General features: G+C 54.7%; 1 protein-coding gene across 2 annotated transcripts in view; it reads left to right on the top strand.

Annotated features, from left to right (window-relative positions):
- The first annotated feature begins 666 nt into the window (after positions 1–666).
- Positions 667–14,138, top strand: part of RAB40B (RAB40B, member RAS oncogene family) — a 38,428-nt gene continuing 24,956 nt past the window's right edge. Inside the window, exon 1 of one of the 2 annotated variants that reach the window (XM_025363640.1) lies at positions 667–928. In XM_025363640.1, coding sequence (XP_025219425.1) covers positions 787–928 — 142 coding nt within the window. In that variant the 5' untranslated portion in view covers positions 667–786. The remainder of the gene's footprint in view (positions 929–14,138) is intronic. The other variant, XM_025363641.1, reaches the window with a different exon arrangement.

The following is a 14,138-nucleotide window of genomic DNA, read 5'->3' as shown; positions in this document are numbered from 1 at the left end:
GGCACACATGCACACGCAGATATGCACACACACGAACACATGCGTACGTACACAGGCGCATGTGCACACACAGGCATTCAGGCACGCCGCGTAAATGGGGCAAGGACGAGGCCCTGGATGAACTGTGGGGAGAGACCGCGAGCCTGGATTCTACGGCGACAGGGACTCTTGCGGCGAGGCGGCCTGCGGGGGGCCTTCCGGCCGCGTCCGCGAACTGGACCGACCCCCTAAGCCCCACCCGGCCCGGCACCTGGTGGGCAGGTGGGGAGGCCCCACGCCGGGACCCAGCACGGCCCCACGCCCCGCCCGACTCGGGGCGTGCAGACCCGACGGCGTGGGAGCGAGTTCGCGGCGCTGACAGGCGCACGCGAGAGTGTAAACACTCGGCCCCACCCCCTACTCGCCCCCGCCCCGCCCCGCCATTGGCTGCGGGAGCAGAGTCCCCGCCTCCTGTTTGTTCTGGCTCCGCCCCTGCTCCGTCTCCGGGCCTCCATTGGCTGCGGCGACAGCGTCCTTCCAGGAGGGGCGGTTGGGCTTCAGCCCGGAGGCGGTGACGAGAGTAAGATGGACGGACAATCACACCAATGAAAGTGCGCAGCCGCCCTAGCAACTGCGGTCCACCAATGGCGGGGCAGGGCGGGGCTGCGCGCTGTCAGCGCTGGGCGGCGGGGCGGGGCCGGCTGCAAGCAAGGACTCGGGGCCCGCGCGGCGCCTCTCGGGGCCCGGCCGCCGCCTCTGCGCGCAGCCCCGCAGGCCGGGCATGGGTTGGGGCGCCGGGCCGGCACGATGAGCGCGCTGGGCAGCCCGGTCCGGGCCTACGACTTCCTGCTCAAGTTCCTGCTGGTGGGCGACAGCGACGTGGGCAAGGGCGAGATCCTGGCGAGCCTGCAGGACGGCGCGGCCGAGTCCCCGTACGGCCACCCGGCGGGTGAGCGCGGGCGGAGGGCGCGCCTGGGTGCGGGCGTGGGTCCGGGGAGGGGCGCGGGGCTGGGAGGGGGTGCGGGTGGGAGTCCGGGTTCGGAGGCACGAGGCCGGGGAGGGGTCGGGAAGAGGCCGGGGGGCGGGCCCGGGGAGGGTGGGAGTCCGGGTCCGGGGGCGCGCGGCTGAGGAGGAGCGCGGTTCGCCTTTCTCCGCCCGGCCTGGCCCTCGTGCGGCGGCGTCCCTGTTACACCTGGCACCGTCCCTGTTACACCCGGCACCCCCGTTCCGCTCGAGGCCCCGCGGCGCAGTCTCCATCCTTCTCCGCAGTCTGCGCGCAGCGGGAGCCCGCGGCTGGGCCGGGCGCTGTGCCCCTCCCGACCTGGGGCGGCCTCCGCGGGGACCCGGGGAGGACTCGGGTCCGCACGTGCGCGTTCGGCCGCGGGGGCAGGAGGGCCGGAGGGGACGCGAGCTCCGGGGCGCCTGGGGCAGAGCGCGGCCAGCAGGCTCCCAGGTGCTGGGTCTGCGCGTGGGTCGGAGGGGAGGGGAGACCAGGGTCCGGTCCCGAGGCCAGGGGTCCCGCGTGTCCGGGGGAGAGGAAGGAGCGCAGGTGACTCGCGTGCGGAAGAGGGGACCCCCCACGACAGCGGCCGGAAAGGGGGTTCCAGGGCGAGGGGAGGCCGCAGCGCACAGAGCTCCCAGGCAGACAGCCCGGGGATCCCCGAAGTTTGAGGCTTGAAAGCCGGCGCCCGGCGAGGGGGTGAACGGCTCCGGGGAAAGAAAGGCGGAGGCAGGAACCAGGAGGAGGGGGAATGCGCAGAGGCGGACACCTCGGCCGGGAGTGAGGAGCAGGCGGGGCCTTCACCCACCCGCGTCCCTGGAACCGCGCGGACGAGGCCGACCCTGCGGCTGTGGACGGAGCCCCGCTGTGCCCACCTGCCTGCCACACCTCGGGGCTGAACCCACACTTCCAACAGAGACCCCCCTCTGGGTCCTGGGCGGAGGAGGGGAGCCGTGGCGTGGAGATGGAGTCTTGGTGGGAAGGCCCTGTCAGCTCTGGGGCCTGGGAAGGGTCCTGCCAGAGACGAGCTTTGCCAGAGCGGGTGGGAGGAAGCGGGATCTGAGGCTGCAGAGTAGAGGGTGCAGGCCGTCCCCTACGGGCAGCTCCACGCAGGCTGCATGAGGACCAAGGGAGGGGAGCGTGGCACGGCTGGAGGGGGTGGCCTGAGACTGTGGAGCGTGGGGTGAGACTCAGGTACCCGGCCACACCTCAGCTTAGGGAAGGGGGTGAGGAGGGGGCACAGTTTGGGGGAGCAGCTGAGATGGGCTTGGGCTCACAACCAGCACCCGGAGGCTTCCTTAAACTGCAGCACGCAGGGGAGTCTGTGGCAGCCGGCGGGTGCAGAGTGTGCTCCGTGGGGCAGGAGGGGAGTCTGCGTCTTTACCTGTCCCCACCCCACTCCCCGCTCGGCGGCAGGTCTCTAGGACCGTGGTGTCCAGTCACATGCCATGAGCCACGTGTGGCTGTGGAAGTGTCATTATAAGGAAACAAAACAAAAAGCTTCCATTAGTCACATTTCTAGATAGTTCGGATGTCGCTGTGGCAAAGTCTGGGGGCCAGCGCTGCCCTGGAGATTGAGCACCTGGAGGACGGGGCTTTGTCTGCACGGTGCCCTCGGGGGCTGGGCTCAGTGAGGGATGAACCCTACCAGAGCTAGAGGAATAGAGCACCCGACAACGTGTAGCCCAGACGAATGTGGCCCTGTAAGAGCTGTGCGTGTTTGGGGGGAGCAGACGGTTGACGGTGTTGAGTTTGATTGAAGGTGAGTGCCATGGGGCATGCGTGAGAAGAGCCACGCACAGAATGTTTGTGAAACTTCCTTCTGGTTGGTTTGAACGGCGGCTCAGGGATGCTTCTGCTGCATGACTTTTGGTTGCTACATGCTGAACTGAGGACGACCCAAAACAACGGACCAATGCTTTCTCCTAAATGCTTTCCCTTGACAGGGAGAGAGGGTTTAGGCTAAAAATACAACCTCCCACCGGGCCGGGTGCGGTGGCTCACACCTGTAATCCCAGCACTTTGGGAGGCCAAGGCGGGCGGATCACCTGAGGTCAGGAGTTGGAGACCAGCCTGACCAATATGGAGAAACCCGCGTCTCTACTAAAAATACAAAATTAGCCGAGCATGGTGTCACATGCCTGTAATCCCAGCTACTCGGGAGGCTGAGGCAGGAGAATCGCTTGAACCTGAGAGGCAGAAGTTGCAGTGAGCCGAGATCACACCATTGCACTCCAGCCTGGGCGACAGAGCGAAACTCTATCTAAAAAAAAAAAAAAAAAAGACGCCTCCCACCAAAAGCTTTGTTGTCAACCTGGCCTGAGCTGCTGTAGAAAAAACTGCTATCGTGGGTGTACCCTTGCAGGTTTTTTATTTACCAAATATTTGTTTTAGGGTTAAGAAAAGTTACTCTGAAAAATAGTAAGAAGTTGAGATCATTATGTTTTGTTTTTAATTTTTTCAGAGACAGGGTCTTCTCTGCTGCCTGGGCTGAAGGCAGTGGTGAGGATTGCAGATCACTGCAGCCTTGACCTCCCTGGGATCAAGCCATCCTCCTGTCTTGGCCTCCCCAAGTGTTGGGATTATAAGCCTGAGCCACAGCAGCTGGCCATGCTTTTTTTTTTTTTTTTTAAATGACATGTTTCACTGAGAAACAGTATAGGTGCTTCTGTTACTGAAAGGTGAGGGCAGCCGGGCTCGGTCGCTCATAGCTGTAATCCCAGCACGTGGGGAGGCCGAGGTGGGCGGGTCATGAGGTCAGGAGTTTGAGACCAGCCTGGCCGACATGGTGAAACCCCATCTCTACTAAAAATACAAAAATTAGCCGGGCGTGGTGCTGCACGCCTGTAATCCCAGCTACTCAGGAGGCTGAGGCAGGAGAATTGCTGGAACCCAGGAGGCAGAGGGTGAAAGTGAGCTGAGATTGTGCCACTATACTCTAGCCCAGCAACAGAGGGAGACTCCGTCTCAAAAAAAAAAAAAAAAGAAAGGTGAGGGCTTTCGTAACTCCACACTCCATCCCCTCCACCCGACTCATCCTGAGTTTTGTAGCCCAGGCTGTTATTTTTATATTGTTCAGGGTTTTAGCCCTTGCTTCTGTATTGTGGCTGTAGTGCCCACAAGAATTTAGTATCAATTCAGCATTTAAATATAGTCAGTGCTCACGAAAGTCCTTTTACCATTTCTGTCTTTGTTCATTGTGCTGTCTCTCTCTTAATTAGCTAGATTTCATTATCAGTCGTTTTTTTCAGAAAGACTCGAGTATTTCCTGAGTGTTTTTGTGTCTGAGAATGTCTCCCTGTGGTCTTTCTTTGAACGATATAAAGATATCTTGGCTGGGTATAATACTCTTAGATTTGTTTTCTTCCCCAACACTTTGCAGCTGTCATTCCACTGTCTCCTGGCTCGCATGGGTTGTGGTGAAGCCCAAGGTCGGCTGATTTTTCCCGGTGTGGAGGATTGTCCTTCCCTTCGTGAATTTCTGAGGAATTCTTTCTTTTTGTCTCACAGTTCTTCTGCTTAACCAGACCATGTCTCAGAGTTGAATGTTTTGTGTTAAACTTCTAGTATGCATGTACTCTTTGAGTTTCCAGGTATGTGTGTGTGTGTGTGTGTGTGTATTATATATGTATTTTTTTCTTAGACGGAGTCTCAATCTGTTGCCCAGGCTGGAGTGCAGTGGTGTGATCTCGGCTCACTGCAACTTCCACCTCCCAGATTCAAGCAATTCTCCTGCTTCAACCTCCCAAGTAGCTGGGATTACAGGTGCCCACCACCATGCCGGGCTAATTTGTTTTTGTATTTTTAGTAGAGACAGGGTTTTGCCATGTCGGCCAGGGTGGTCTCGAACTCCTAACCTCAGGTGATCCGCCTGGCTCAGCCTCCGCAAACCTGGGATTACAGGTGTGAGCCACAGTGCACGGCCTGAATTTTTGTGATTTTCTTATGCCTTTCCTATTTGTTGGTAATTCTGATTTCAGTAAACTGTTCTAGCTGTTTTAACTTACTGATTAGTTCAGTAAAGACATTATTTTCCTCTCCTAATTTTCTCTTAGTTTTGGAGTTTTCCTTTTTTTTGTTTTTAGAGACGGAGTCTTGCTCTGTCACCCAGGCTGGAGTGCAGTGGCACGATCTCGGCTCACTGCAACCTCTGCCTCCTGGGTTCAAGCAATTCTTTGCCTCAGCCTCCCGAGTAGCTGGGATTACAGGCATCTGCCACCACACCCAGCTAATTTTTGTATTTTTTAGTAGAGACGGGGTTTCACCATGTTGGCCAGGCTGGCTCGAACTCCTGACTTCTGGTGATCCACCCTCCTCGGCCTCCCAAAGTGCTGGGATTACAGGCGTGAGCCATTGCGCCTGACTTTTTTTTTTTTTTTTTTTTTTGAGACGGAGTCTCACTCTGTTGCCCAGGCTGGAGTGCAGTGGTGCGGTCTCAGCTGACTGCAACCTCCGCCTCCCAGGTTCAAGCGATTCTCCTGTCTCAGCCTCCCCAGTAGCTGGGACTACAGGTGTATGCCACCATGTCTGGCTAATTTTTTTATTTTTAGTAGAGACAGGGTTTCACTTTGTTAGCCAGAATGGTCTGGAACTCCTGACATCAAGTGATCCGCCTGCCTCGGCCTCCCAAAGTGCTGGAATTGCAGGCGTGGGCCGCCGCGCCTCGCCAAAGTGCTGGAATTGCAGGCGTGGGCCGCCGCGCCTCGCCCTAGGTGCACTTCTGTGACTGTCTCTGGCCCCCATTATGTGAATGAGCCTCTGCCGTGTTGTGTGAGGCTGTGGGGTGTTAATTCTCATGGCATGTTGACTTCCCTTTTGTGACTCTACCACGATTTATTTCTCCCTCCTGCGGGTGACGGGCATTTGGGTGGTTTCTGGTTTCTGACTATTACGACTTGTTCTGCTGCGAACATTCCTGGTACATATCCTTCGCATTTCTGTTGAAAGTTACCTGTGCGTGTGAATCTCTGGGTATCAGGCATGGAAATGTCTATGTAGGTTTCCCTGTAGTAGATTCTCCCAAAGCATTTTTCACTTGGTGCTCCCACCAGCAAAGCCGGAGGCCCCGGCTCCGTTACCTTCCCTCCCAGCACGGGACTGTCTCTCTCTTTCTGGGTGGTGTGCAGTTTGCCTTTGCATTTCTCTGATAACTAATTGAGCACCTTTTCATACATGTATGTGAATTTCCTCTTTTGAAAAATGCCCAAGTTGGCTGGGCGTGGTGACTCACACCTGTAATTCCAGCACTTTGGGAGGCCGAGGCGGGTGGATCACCAGCGGTCAGGAGTTCGAGACCATCCTGGCCAACATGGTGAAACCCTGTCTCTACTAAAAATACAAAAAAATATTAGCTGGGCCTGCGCCTATGGTCCCAACTATGTGGGAGGCTGAGGCAGGAGAAGCGCTTATACTCGGGAGGCAGAGGTTACAGTGAGCTGCAGTCGCACCACTGCACACCAGCTTGGGTGACAGAGTGAGACTCCGTCTCCAAAAATTAAAAAAAAAGAAAAAGGCCGGGCGCTGTGGCTCACGCCTGGCAGGCACCTGTAGTCCCAGCTACTCGGGAGGCTGAGGCAGGAGAATGGCAGGAACCCAGGAGGCAGAGCTTGCAGTGAGCTGAGATTGTGCCACTGCACTCCAGCCTGGGCGACAGAGCGAGACTCCATCTCAAAAAAAAAAAAGAAAAAGAAAGAAGAAAAATGCCCATGTCTTATGTCTGTTTTTTCATTTTGGTTGAATTTCTTTCAATGATTGCTAGGAGTGTTTAAAACATAGATTCTGGCTGTGAGTCCTTTGTCGGCTGTGTGGTCCTGGATATCCACACTCATCTGCACGTTACCTTTCCACTCCTTTAATAGTATCTTTGGATGAACAGAAGCTCTTAATTTTAACATAATCTAAATTATCAGTGTTTTGTGGTTAGGACTTTGGGTCCTGTTTAACAAACTTTTGCTGCTCCCAGATAACAAAAATGTTCTCTACAAGCATCGTTTTACCTTTGACATGAGCGGCTGCCTCCAGCTGGGGTGAGGCCTGAGGCAGGGATGAAGACGCATTGTTTTCAGTTGGATGCCTGCCCCCCACCCCAGCTCCCCCACATTGCACGGCCACCCTTGTCCCAGCCCGGAGCCCACTTGTGGGTCTGGGTCTGCACCGTTGGCCTGCCTGTCTCTCGTGTGTGTACCCCCGGTCAGACTCTGTCTTCTGTGGGTGGACGTGCCCTGTGCTGTCCGGGACGGTCAGATGCATCTTGTCCTTGCCCAGGCAACTGTGCCCAGGTGTTCCCTTTGCTCTGATACAGTCAGCGAGGCCTGGATTCTCCCTCCTGGGCGTTTGTGTTCCTCTTGGTCTGTAGTTGGAGGGCGGAGTTCTTGGATCCTGGACCCTGTCGGCAATCTGAGTCCACAGACTATGCGGACCCCCCTGCTCTGCCTGTTACCCAGGGAAGTGTCTGCTGTTCTGCAGCACACCTCACACACACTGGCCCCCTGGTTCCCTGTGGCCTGGCCCCGTTTCTGTCTGGCAGCTGGGCCCCCGGTTCAGGCTCTTTCTCCTTGGAAGTTCCGTTTCTCTCCAGGCAAGGGTGGAAGGAGAAAGGCATCACCAGGCTGGCCCAGGATACTGTCGGGGCACGGCAGGGCCCTGTCTCTCCGCCACCCCAGCTGGTGTTTCTAACACCAAATTGTGACCCTTCTCTGAGTGCTGAGTTTTCTGCCTTTTGCACATTTTTTAAAATTTTTTGAGACAGAGTCTTGCTCTGTCGCCCAGGCTGGAATGCAATGTTGTGACATCGGCTCACCGCAACCTCTGTCTCCTGGGTTCAAGCGATTCTCCTGCCTCAGCCTCCTGAGTAGCTGGGATTATAGGCGCACGCCACCAGGCCCAGCTAATTTTTGTATTTTTAGTTGAGATGGGGTTTCACCCTGTCGGTCAGGCTGGTCTCGAACTCCTGACCTCAGGCAATCCTCCCTTCTTGGCCTCCCATGTAGCTGGGATTATGGGCGTGAGGCACCGCGCCTGTTTATTAGTGACAGGGAGGGAGGTGGATTAACTACACCAGATGCCACCACCTCTTGCCTCCCACCCTTTTCCCCAGCATGAGGGCCTCACCGTCTTCTCCAATCCTTTCTCCTGGCTGTTTCTTCAGCATCCTTTTCCCAGCATAAAAATCCCATTGTTCTTTCTTTGTTTCATTTTTGCTAAGAGCTGATGATAATAACCCTCACTTACTGAGGGGGAGTCATCTCGAGAGAGGATGTATTGTGAGGCCCAGAGAGGCTGAGCTACTCCCTCAGGACTACACGGTGCATGGACGGACAGGGGTGCAGGTGCAGGGCCTGGCCCTCCCCTGTTTCCAGTGTTTAATGTTGGGAAAACCCTCCTCAGAGGGAGCTTTTCTTCCTGGAGAGGAGCATCAGAACTCCGCTACTGAGTGACCCAGTTGCTGGGGTTTGCTCCTTCCTCTCTGCCTTGGACAGATGCTCCCCGGGGACACGCGTGCACAGTCCGTGCTCCCTCTGATTCTGCAGATCTTCCCCTGGACACACATGCACACTCCATGCTCCCCGGGGACACGCGTGCACACTCCGTGCTCCCTCTGATTCTGCAGACAGCCATGGATTTGCCGCTCGATACAGCTACTCTTCTGGTTTCCCTTGGCAACCACCTCGAGATTTTAAACACGATTTATAAAGTCATCACTTTCTTTTTTTTTTTTTTTTGAGACGGAGTCCTGCTCTGTCACCCAGGCTGGAGTGCAGTGGCCGGATCTCAGTTCACTGCAAGCTCCGCCTCCCGGGTTTACGCCGTTCTCCTGCCTCAGCCTCCCGAGTAGCTGGGACTACAGGCGCCCGCCACCTCGCCCGGCTAGTTTTTTGTATTTTTTAGTAGAGACGGGGTTTCACCATGTTAGCCAGGATGGTCTCAATCTCCTGACCTCGTGATCCGCCCGTCTCCGCCTCCCAAAGTGCTGGGATTACAAGCGTGAGCCACCGCGCCTGGCCAGTCATCACTTTCAAGTTGGAACTGAAAGTCAAATAATATTTTATCCTGCTTCTTTATGGTGCAATCCTTGAGGAGGAGATGGTTTTCTGGTTTTTTTTTTTTTTTCTTTTTGAGATGGAGTTTTGCTCTGTCGCCCAGGCTGGAGTGCAGTGGCACGATCTTGGTTCACTGCAACCTCCGCCTCCTGGGTTCAAGCAATTCTCTGCCTCAGCCTCCTGAGTAGCTGGGATTCCAGGCGCCCACCACCATATCTGACTAATTTTTTGTATTTTTAGTAGAGATGGGGTTTCACCATCTTGACCAGGCTGGTCTTGAACTCCTGACCTTGTGATCCACCTGCCTTGGCCTCCCGAAGTGCTGGGATTACAGGCATGAGCCACCGCTCCCGGCCAGTTTTCTATTTCTTTAACTCCTGCGGTACAACTTGTGAGCAAATTAATTTTTAAAATATGTTGTGTTTTAAAAATTGTGTCATAAATGTTTCTGTGCATTTGAAAATAACACCATTGCATTTGTATCAAGTTTTCCCATTAGAAACCCTCAATTCAGCCCCACCTCACCTGTGGGGTCCGCTCCCACCCTGATGACCATCCTTTAGCTTGACCCGTTACTTCTGGAACCCCAGCCCCAGGTGAACCTGATTTCCAGTGACAGGCTGGGAGAGGCTCAAAACAGGCCAGCCAGGTTTCTCCAGGCAGAGAGAGGGTCAGCTCTGGGGGGGCTGGAGGCCCACCCATCGCCCCTGAGTCTGTCACCCGGCTGTCCACCAGCCTGGCACCGGGCACCGCTGTGGTGGAGAGTGGACGCAGCTGGAGCAGGCAGACCCACAGTCCTGCCTCATCCTGCCAGCCACACCTGCTCACTGTTCCTCCTGTCCCAGGAGCGCAGGCTGCTCCGTGCTGGGTGCTTTTGGAGTGAAGAGAGCGGCAAGGGGCATCAGAGGCAACAGCGGAGTCAGCTGGTGTGTGCTTGCTGTGGGTACTGTTCGCATTCAGAGACGTTTTTAACCTTTATTTTCTTTTTTTTTTGAGACGGAGTCTTGCTCTGTCGCCCAGGCTGGAGTGCAGTGGCGCGATCTCGGCTCACTGCGAGCTCCGCCTCCTGGGTTTACGCCATTCTCCTGCCTCAGCCTCCTGAGTAGCTGGGACTACAGACGCCTGCCACCTCGCCCGGCTAGTGTTTTTTTGTATTTTTTTTAGTAGAGACGGGGTTTCACTGTGTTAGCCAGGATGGTCTCGATCTCCTGACCTTGTGATCCGCCCATCTCGGCCTCCCTTAACCTTTATTTTCAACTTTATTCCCAAGATTCTTCAGCTTCATTAGCTGTATACACACAAAACCTTAAAAGAGCAACAGCATCCAAGGGGCTTGGGCATATAAATGTTAGAGATCTAGACTTCATCAAACAAAACAATTTTTTAATTTTTCTGAGACAGAGTCTTACTCTGTTGCTCAGGCTGGAGTGCAGTGGTGTGATCTTGGCTCACTACAACCTCTGCCTCCTGGGTTCAAGCGATTTTCCTGTCTCAGTGTCCATAGTAGCTGGAATTACAGGCATGCACCACTATGCCTGGCTAATTTTTCTATTTTTAGTAGAGACGGGGTTTCACTATGTTGGCCAGGTTGGTCTTGAACTCCTGACCTCAGGTGATCCACCTGCTTCAGCCTCCCAAAGTGCTGGAATTACAGGCGTGAGCCACCACGCCAGGCCCAAACAAAACTATTTATTTATTTGTTTTTGAGACAGAGTCTCGCTTTGTCACCCAGTCTGGAGTGCTGTGGCGTGATCTCAGCTCACTGCACCCTCCGCCTCCCAGGTTCAAGCAATTCTCCTGCCTCGGCCTCCTGAGTAGCTGGGATTACAGGCGCCTGCAACCACGCCCCAGCTAATTTTTTGCTATTTTTAATAGAGACGGGGTTTCACCATGTTGGTGAAAGGCTGGTTTCAAACTCCTGACCTGGTGATCTACCTGCCTCACTCTCCCAAAGTGCTGGCATTACAGGCGTGAGCTACCGCACCTGGCCCAAAACAATTTTTAAAAGTGGTCATGAGGGCCAGGCATGGTGGCTCACACCTGTAATCCCAGCACTTTGGGATCGCTTGAGCTCAGGAGTTCAGAACAGCCTGGGAAACATAGGGAAACCTCATCTCTACAGACAGTTTAAAAATTAGCTGGGCGTGATGGTGACTTAATGTGTTTTGGGCCCTAGCTGGCAGAGAGAAGGATGGACTGGTGGAAGCTCAGCACCATGGAATGAAAACTTTCAGGGAGGTAAAGTCAGTTTTGAAACCGGGTCTGGCTTATTGCCCGGGCTTGAGTGCAGTGGTGCGATCACAGCTTAATGGAGCTTTGACCTCCTGGGCTCAAGCAGTCCTCACATCTCAGCCCCCCAGTTGGCTGGGACTGTAGGTGCATGTCACCATGCCCGGCTAATTATTTTATTTTTAGTAGAGAGAGGGTCTTGCTATGCCACCCAGGCTTGTCTTGAATTTCTGGGCTCAAGCGATCCTCCTGCCTCGGCCTCCCAAAGTGTTGAGTTTACAGGTGTGAGCCACCGCGCCTGGCTGGGGGCGTAAAGTCTTGAAGGCACCTGCCCTGCGTGGTCGGCAGCCAGTCAGGAGGGCTGGTTATCTGGGGACCCTGTACTTGGCTTCTTGGTCTCTCCGAGGACGCCAGCACCTCTCACAGAAGCTGGCAGCCACGTCTTGCAGAGAGAGCCCCAGAAGGCTGGCAGTGGAGAACAGCGAGGCCGTTGTAACAGATCTTGGGGTTTTCTCAGCTACGAATGAGCCTCAGGCTGTTTTTACTTTATGTGGGTTGCGTATCCCAACCTCTTGCAGCTAATAATTAATTAATTACCCTCCCCCAAGTGAAGTTTGCTCATGAATTTGAATCAACTGGTGTGTTATTTATATTTGTGACTCATGATAGAGCTGGCATTTTGTTTGACTAAAAATAAAAGCAAAAACGAGTTTACACAGGCTTAAACATACGTATTAAACTCTAGTGACCCTAATACATAAGGCCAGAAGTTATTGTCTTAGTAGGAAAAAGTGAATAGATAAGTATGAAGAGTATGACGTTAGATTAATAAAATTCATCTGGAAATAAAGCCTGTTTCTTCCAGCTCAGGATGCCGCGCATGTTTGAGGAGAGAACGCTGTGGTCACTCGCGGGTTCAAATCACGTCGTGTTGGTTTGACACTGGAGAGACGCAGAGGCCAGCGTCATCGGACCTGGGCATCATCGGGGGTGTGGGAGGGGCCCACAAACGAGTCTTCCATGCCCCTGAGCTTTGGGCACCCTTCCCCCAGCCCTGGACGGGAGGGGCGTGGAGGGAGGTGGAGGCTCCAGAGCCGGTGGGTGAAGGGGCTTTTGGACAAATTGAAGCAGAGATTTACTCTCTCACAGTTCTAGAGACCAGAAGCCCAGAATGAAGGTGTTGCCTGGGCCACGCTCCCTCGGCAGGCTCTAAGCGGGGATCCTTCCTGACTGCCCCGACTTCTGGGGTGCTGCCGGCAGCCCTCGGCATTCTGTGGCCGGTGGCAGCACCGTTCCAGTCCCTGCTGTCTGTCATCACACAGCCTTCTCCCCTGGGTGTCTGTGTCCCCAAATCTCTCTGTGCTTTTAAGAACACCAGCCATTGGATTTAGGGCCCACCTAACTCAGTATGACCTCATCTTAACTTGATTACATCTGGAAACACCCTTGGCCAGGCGCGGTGGCTCATGCCTGTAACCCCAGCACTTTGGGAGGCCGAGGCGGGCGGATCATGAGGTCAGTGGTTCGAGACCAGCCTGGCCAACTTGGTGAAACCCCGTCTCTACTAAAAATACAAACATTAGCTGGGTGTGGTGGCGGGCACCTGTAATCCCAGCTACTCGGGAGGCTAAGACAGGAGAATTGTTTGAATCCAGGAGGTGGAGGTTACAGTGAGCTGAGATCATGCCCCTGCACTTCAGCCTAGGCAACAGGGCCAGACTCCGTCTCAAAAAAAAAAAAAAAGAAAAGATGCTGTTTCCAAATCAGGTCACATTCTGAAGTTCTGGGTGAATGTGAACCTTTGGGGGACAATTCAACCCAGTGTAGATGGTGAACCCCGAGAGGACAGTCTCCTTCTCATGAAGGAGGAGCTGGTCACCCTGTGGGTCCCCTCTTCTTGGAGCTTCAGCACTGGAGCCCCTGGCCCTGTTGGCTCCTGTTGGCTGCGGCCCTGGAGGGCCACCTAGGACCTGCCCCGGAGGCAGGCCGGGTGCCTGGAGCCCACCCCATCTGAGTGTTTCACTGCTGGGCTGTATCCGTGGGACCCTACAGGCCACACAGCTCATTCTGCTGGTCGTCCGTGCTTGGGGTTGGGGCACTGAAGCTTCGCCCCTGTGTGCGGTAGAGGACGTGGTGACTCGAGGGGGGGCCCAGGAATCTGCATTTAAGTGCACGGCCACATTTGAGAACCACTGTGTGCCCCGTCTCTTTCCACCGTGTTTCTCCTCCTTGCTCCCCATTCTCTTCTTCGCTTCTGTCCTCACTTACCCCTCCCCCTCCCTCCCCCTCCCCATTCCTTTCCTCTCCCGCTTCCTCTCTGGTTTTATTGAGATATAGTTTACTTACAGTAAAATTTCTCCTTTCTTGGGGTTTTTTTTTTTCTTCCTGTTTTGAGACAGAGTTTTACTCTTGTCACCCAGGCTGGAGTGCAACAGCACAATCTCAGCTCACTGCTACCCCTGCCTCTGGGTTCAAGTGATTCTCCTGCCTCAGCCTCCTGAGTAGCTGGGACTACAGGCGCCCACCACCACACCCGGCTAAGATTTTGTATTTTTTTTTAGTAGAGACGGGGTTTCACCGTGTTAGCCAGGATGGTCTCGATCTCCTGACTTTGTGATCTGCCCGCCTCAGCCTCCCAAAGTGCTGGGATTACAGGCGTGAGCCACCACGCCGGGCCAAACTCATTTTTTTTGAGTTAATATATTACCACATGTAGTGTTTTTTGGCAACTGTGTTCAATGTATATGAAGCAGAAATATTTGCTTTCATTTTTAGCTAATTTTCTCTCAAACATCATTTTCTTTTTTTTTTTTTTTTTTTTTTTTTTTTTTTTTTTTTTTTTTTGGGGGGGTCCTCCCCCGTGTCCCCCCCGGGGGGGGGGGGGGGGGGGG

The sequence above is a fragment of the Theropithecus gelada genome, chromosome 16, assembly GCF_003255815.1.
Source record: "Theropithecus gelada isolate Dixy chromosome 16, Tgel_1.0, whole genome shotgun sequence".
Lineage (NCBI taxonomy): Eukaryota > Metazoa > Chordata > Mammalia > Primates > Cercopithecidae > Theropithecus > Theropithecus gelada.
The sequence above is the reverse complement of the archived record's forward strand: the minus strand, read 5'-3'. Positions and strand labels throughout refer to the sequence as shown.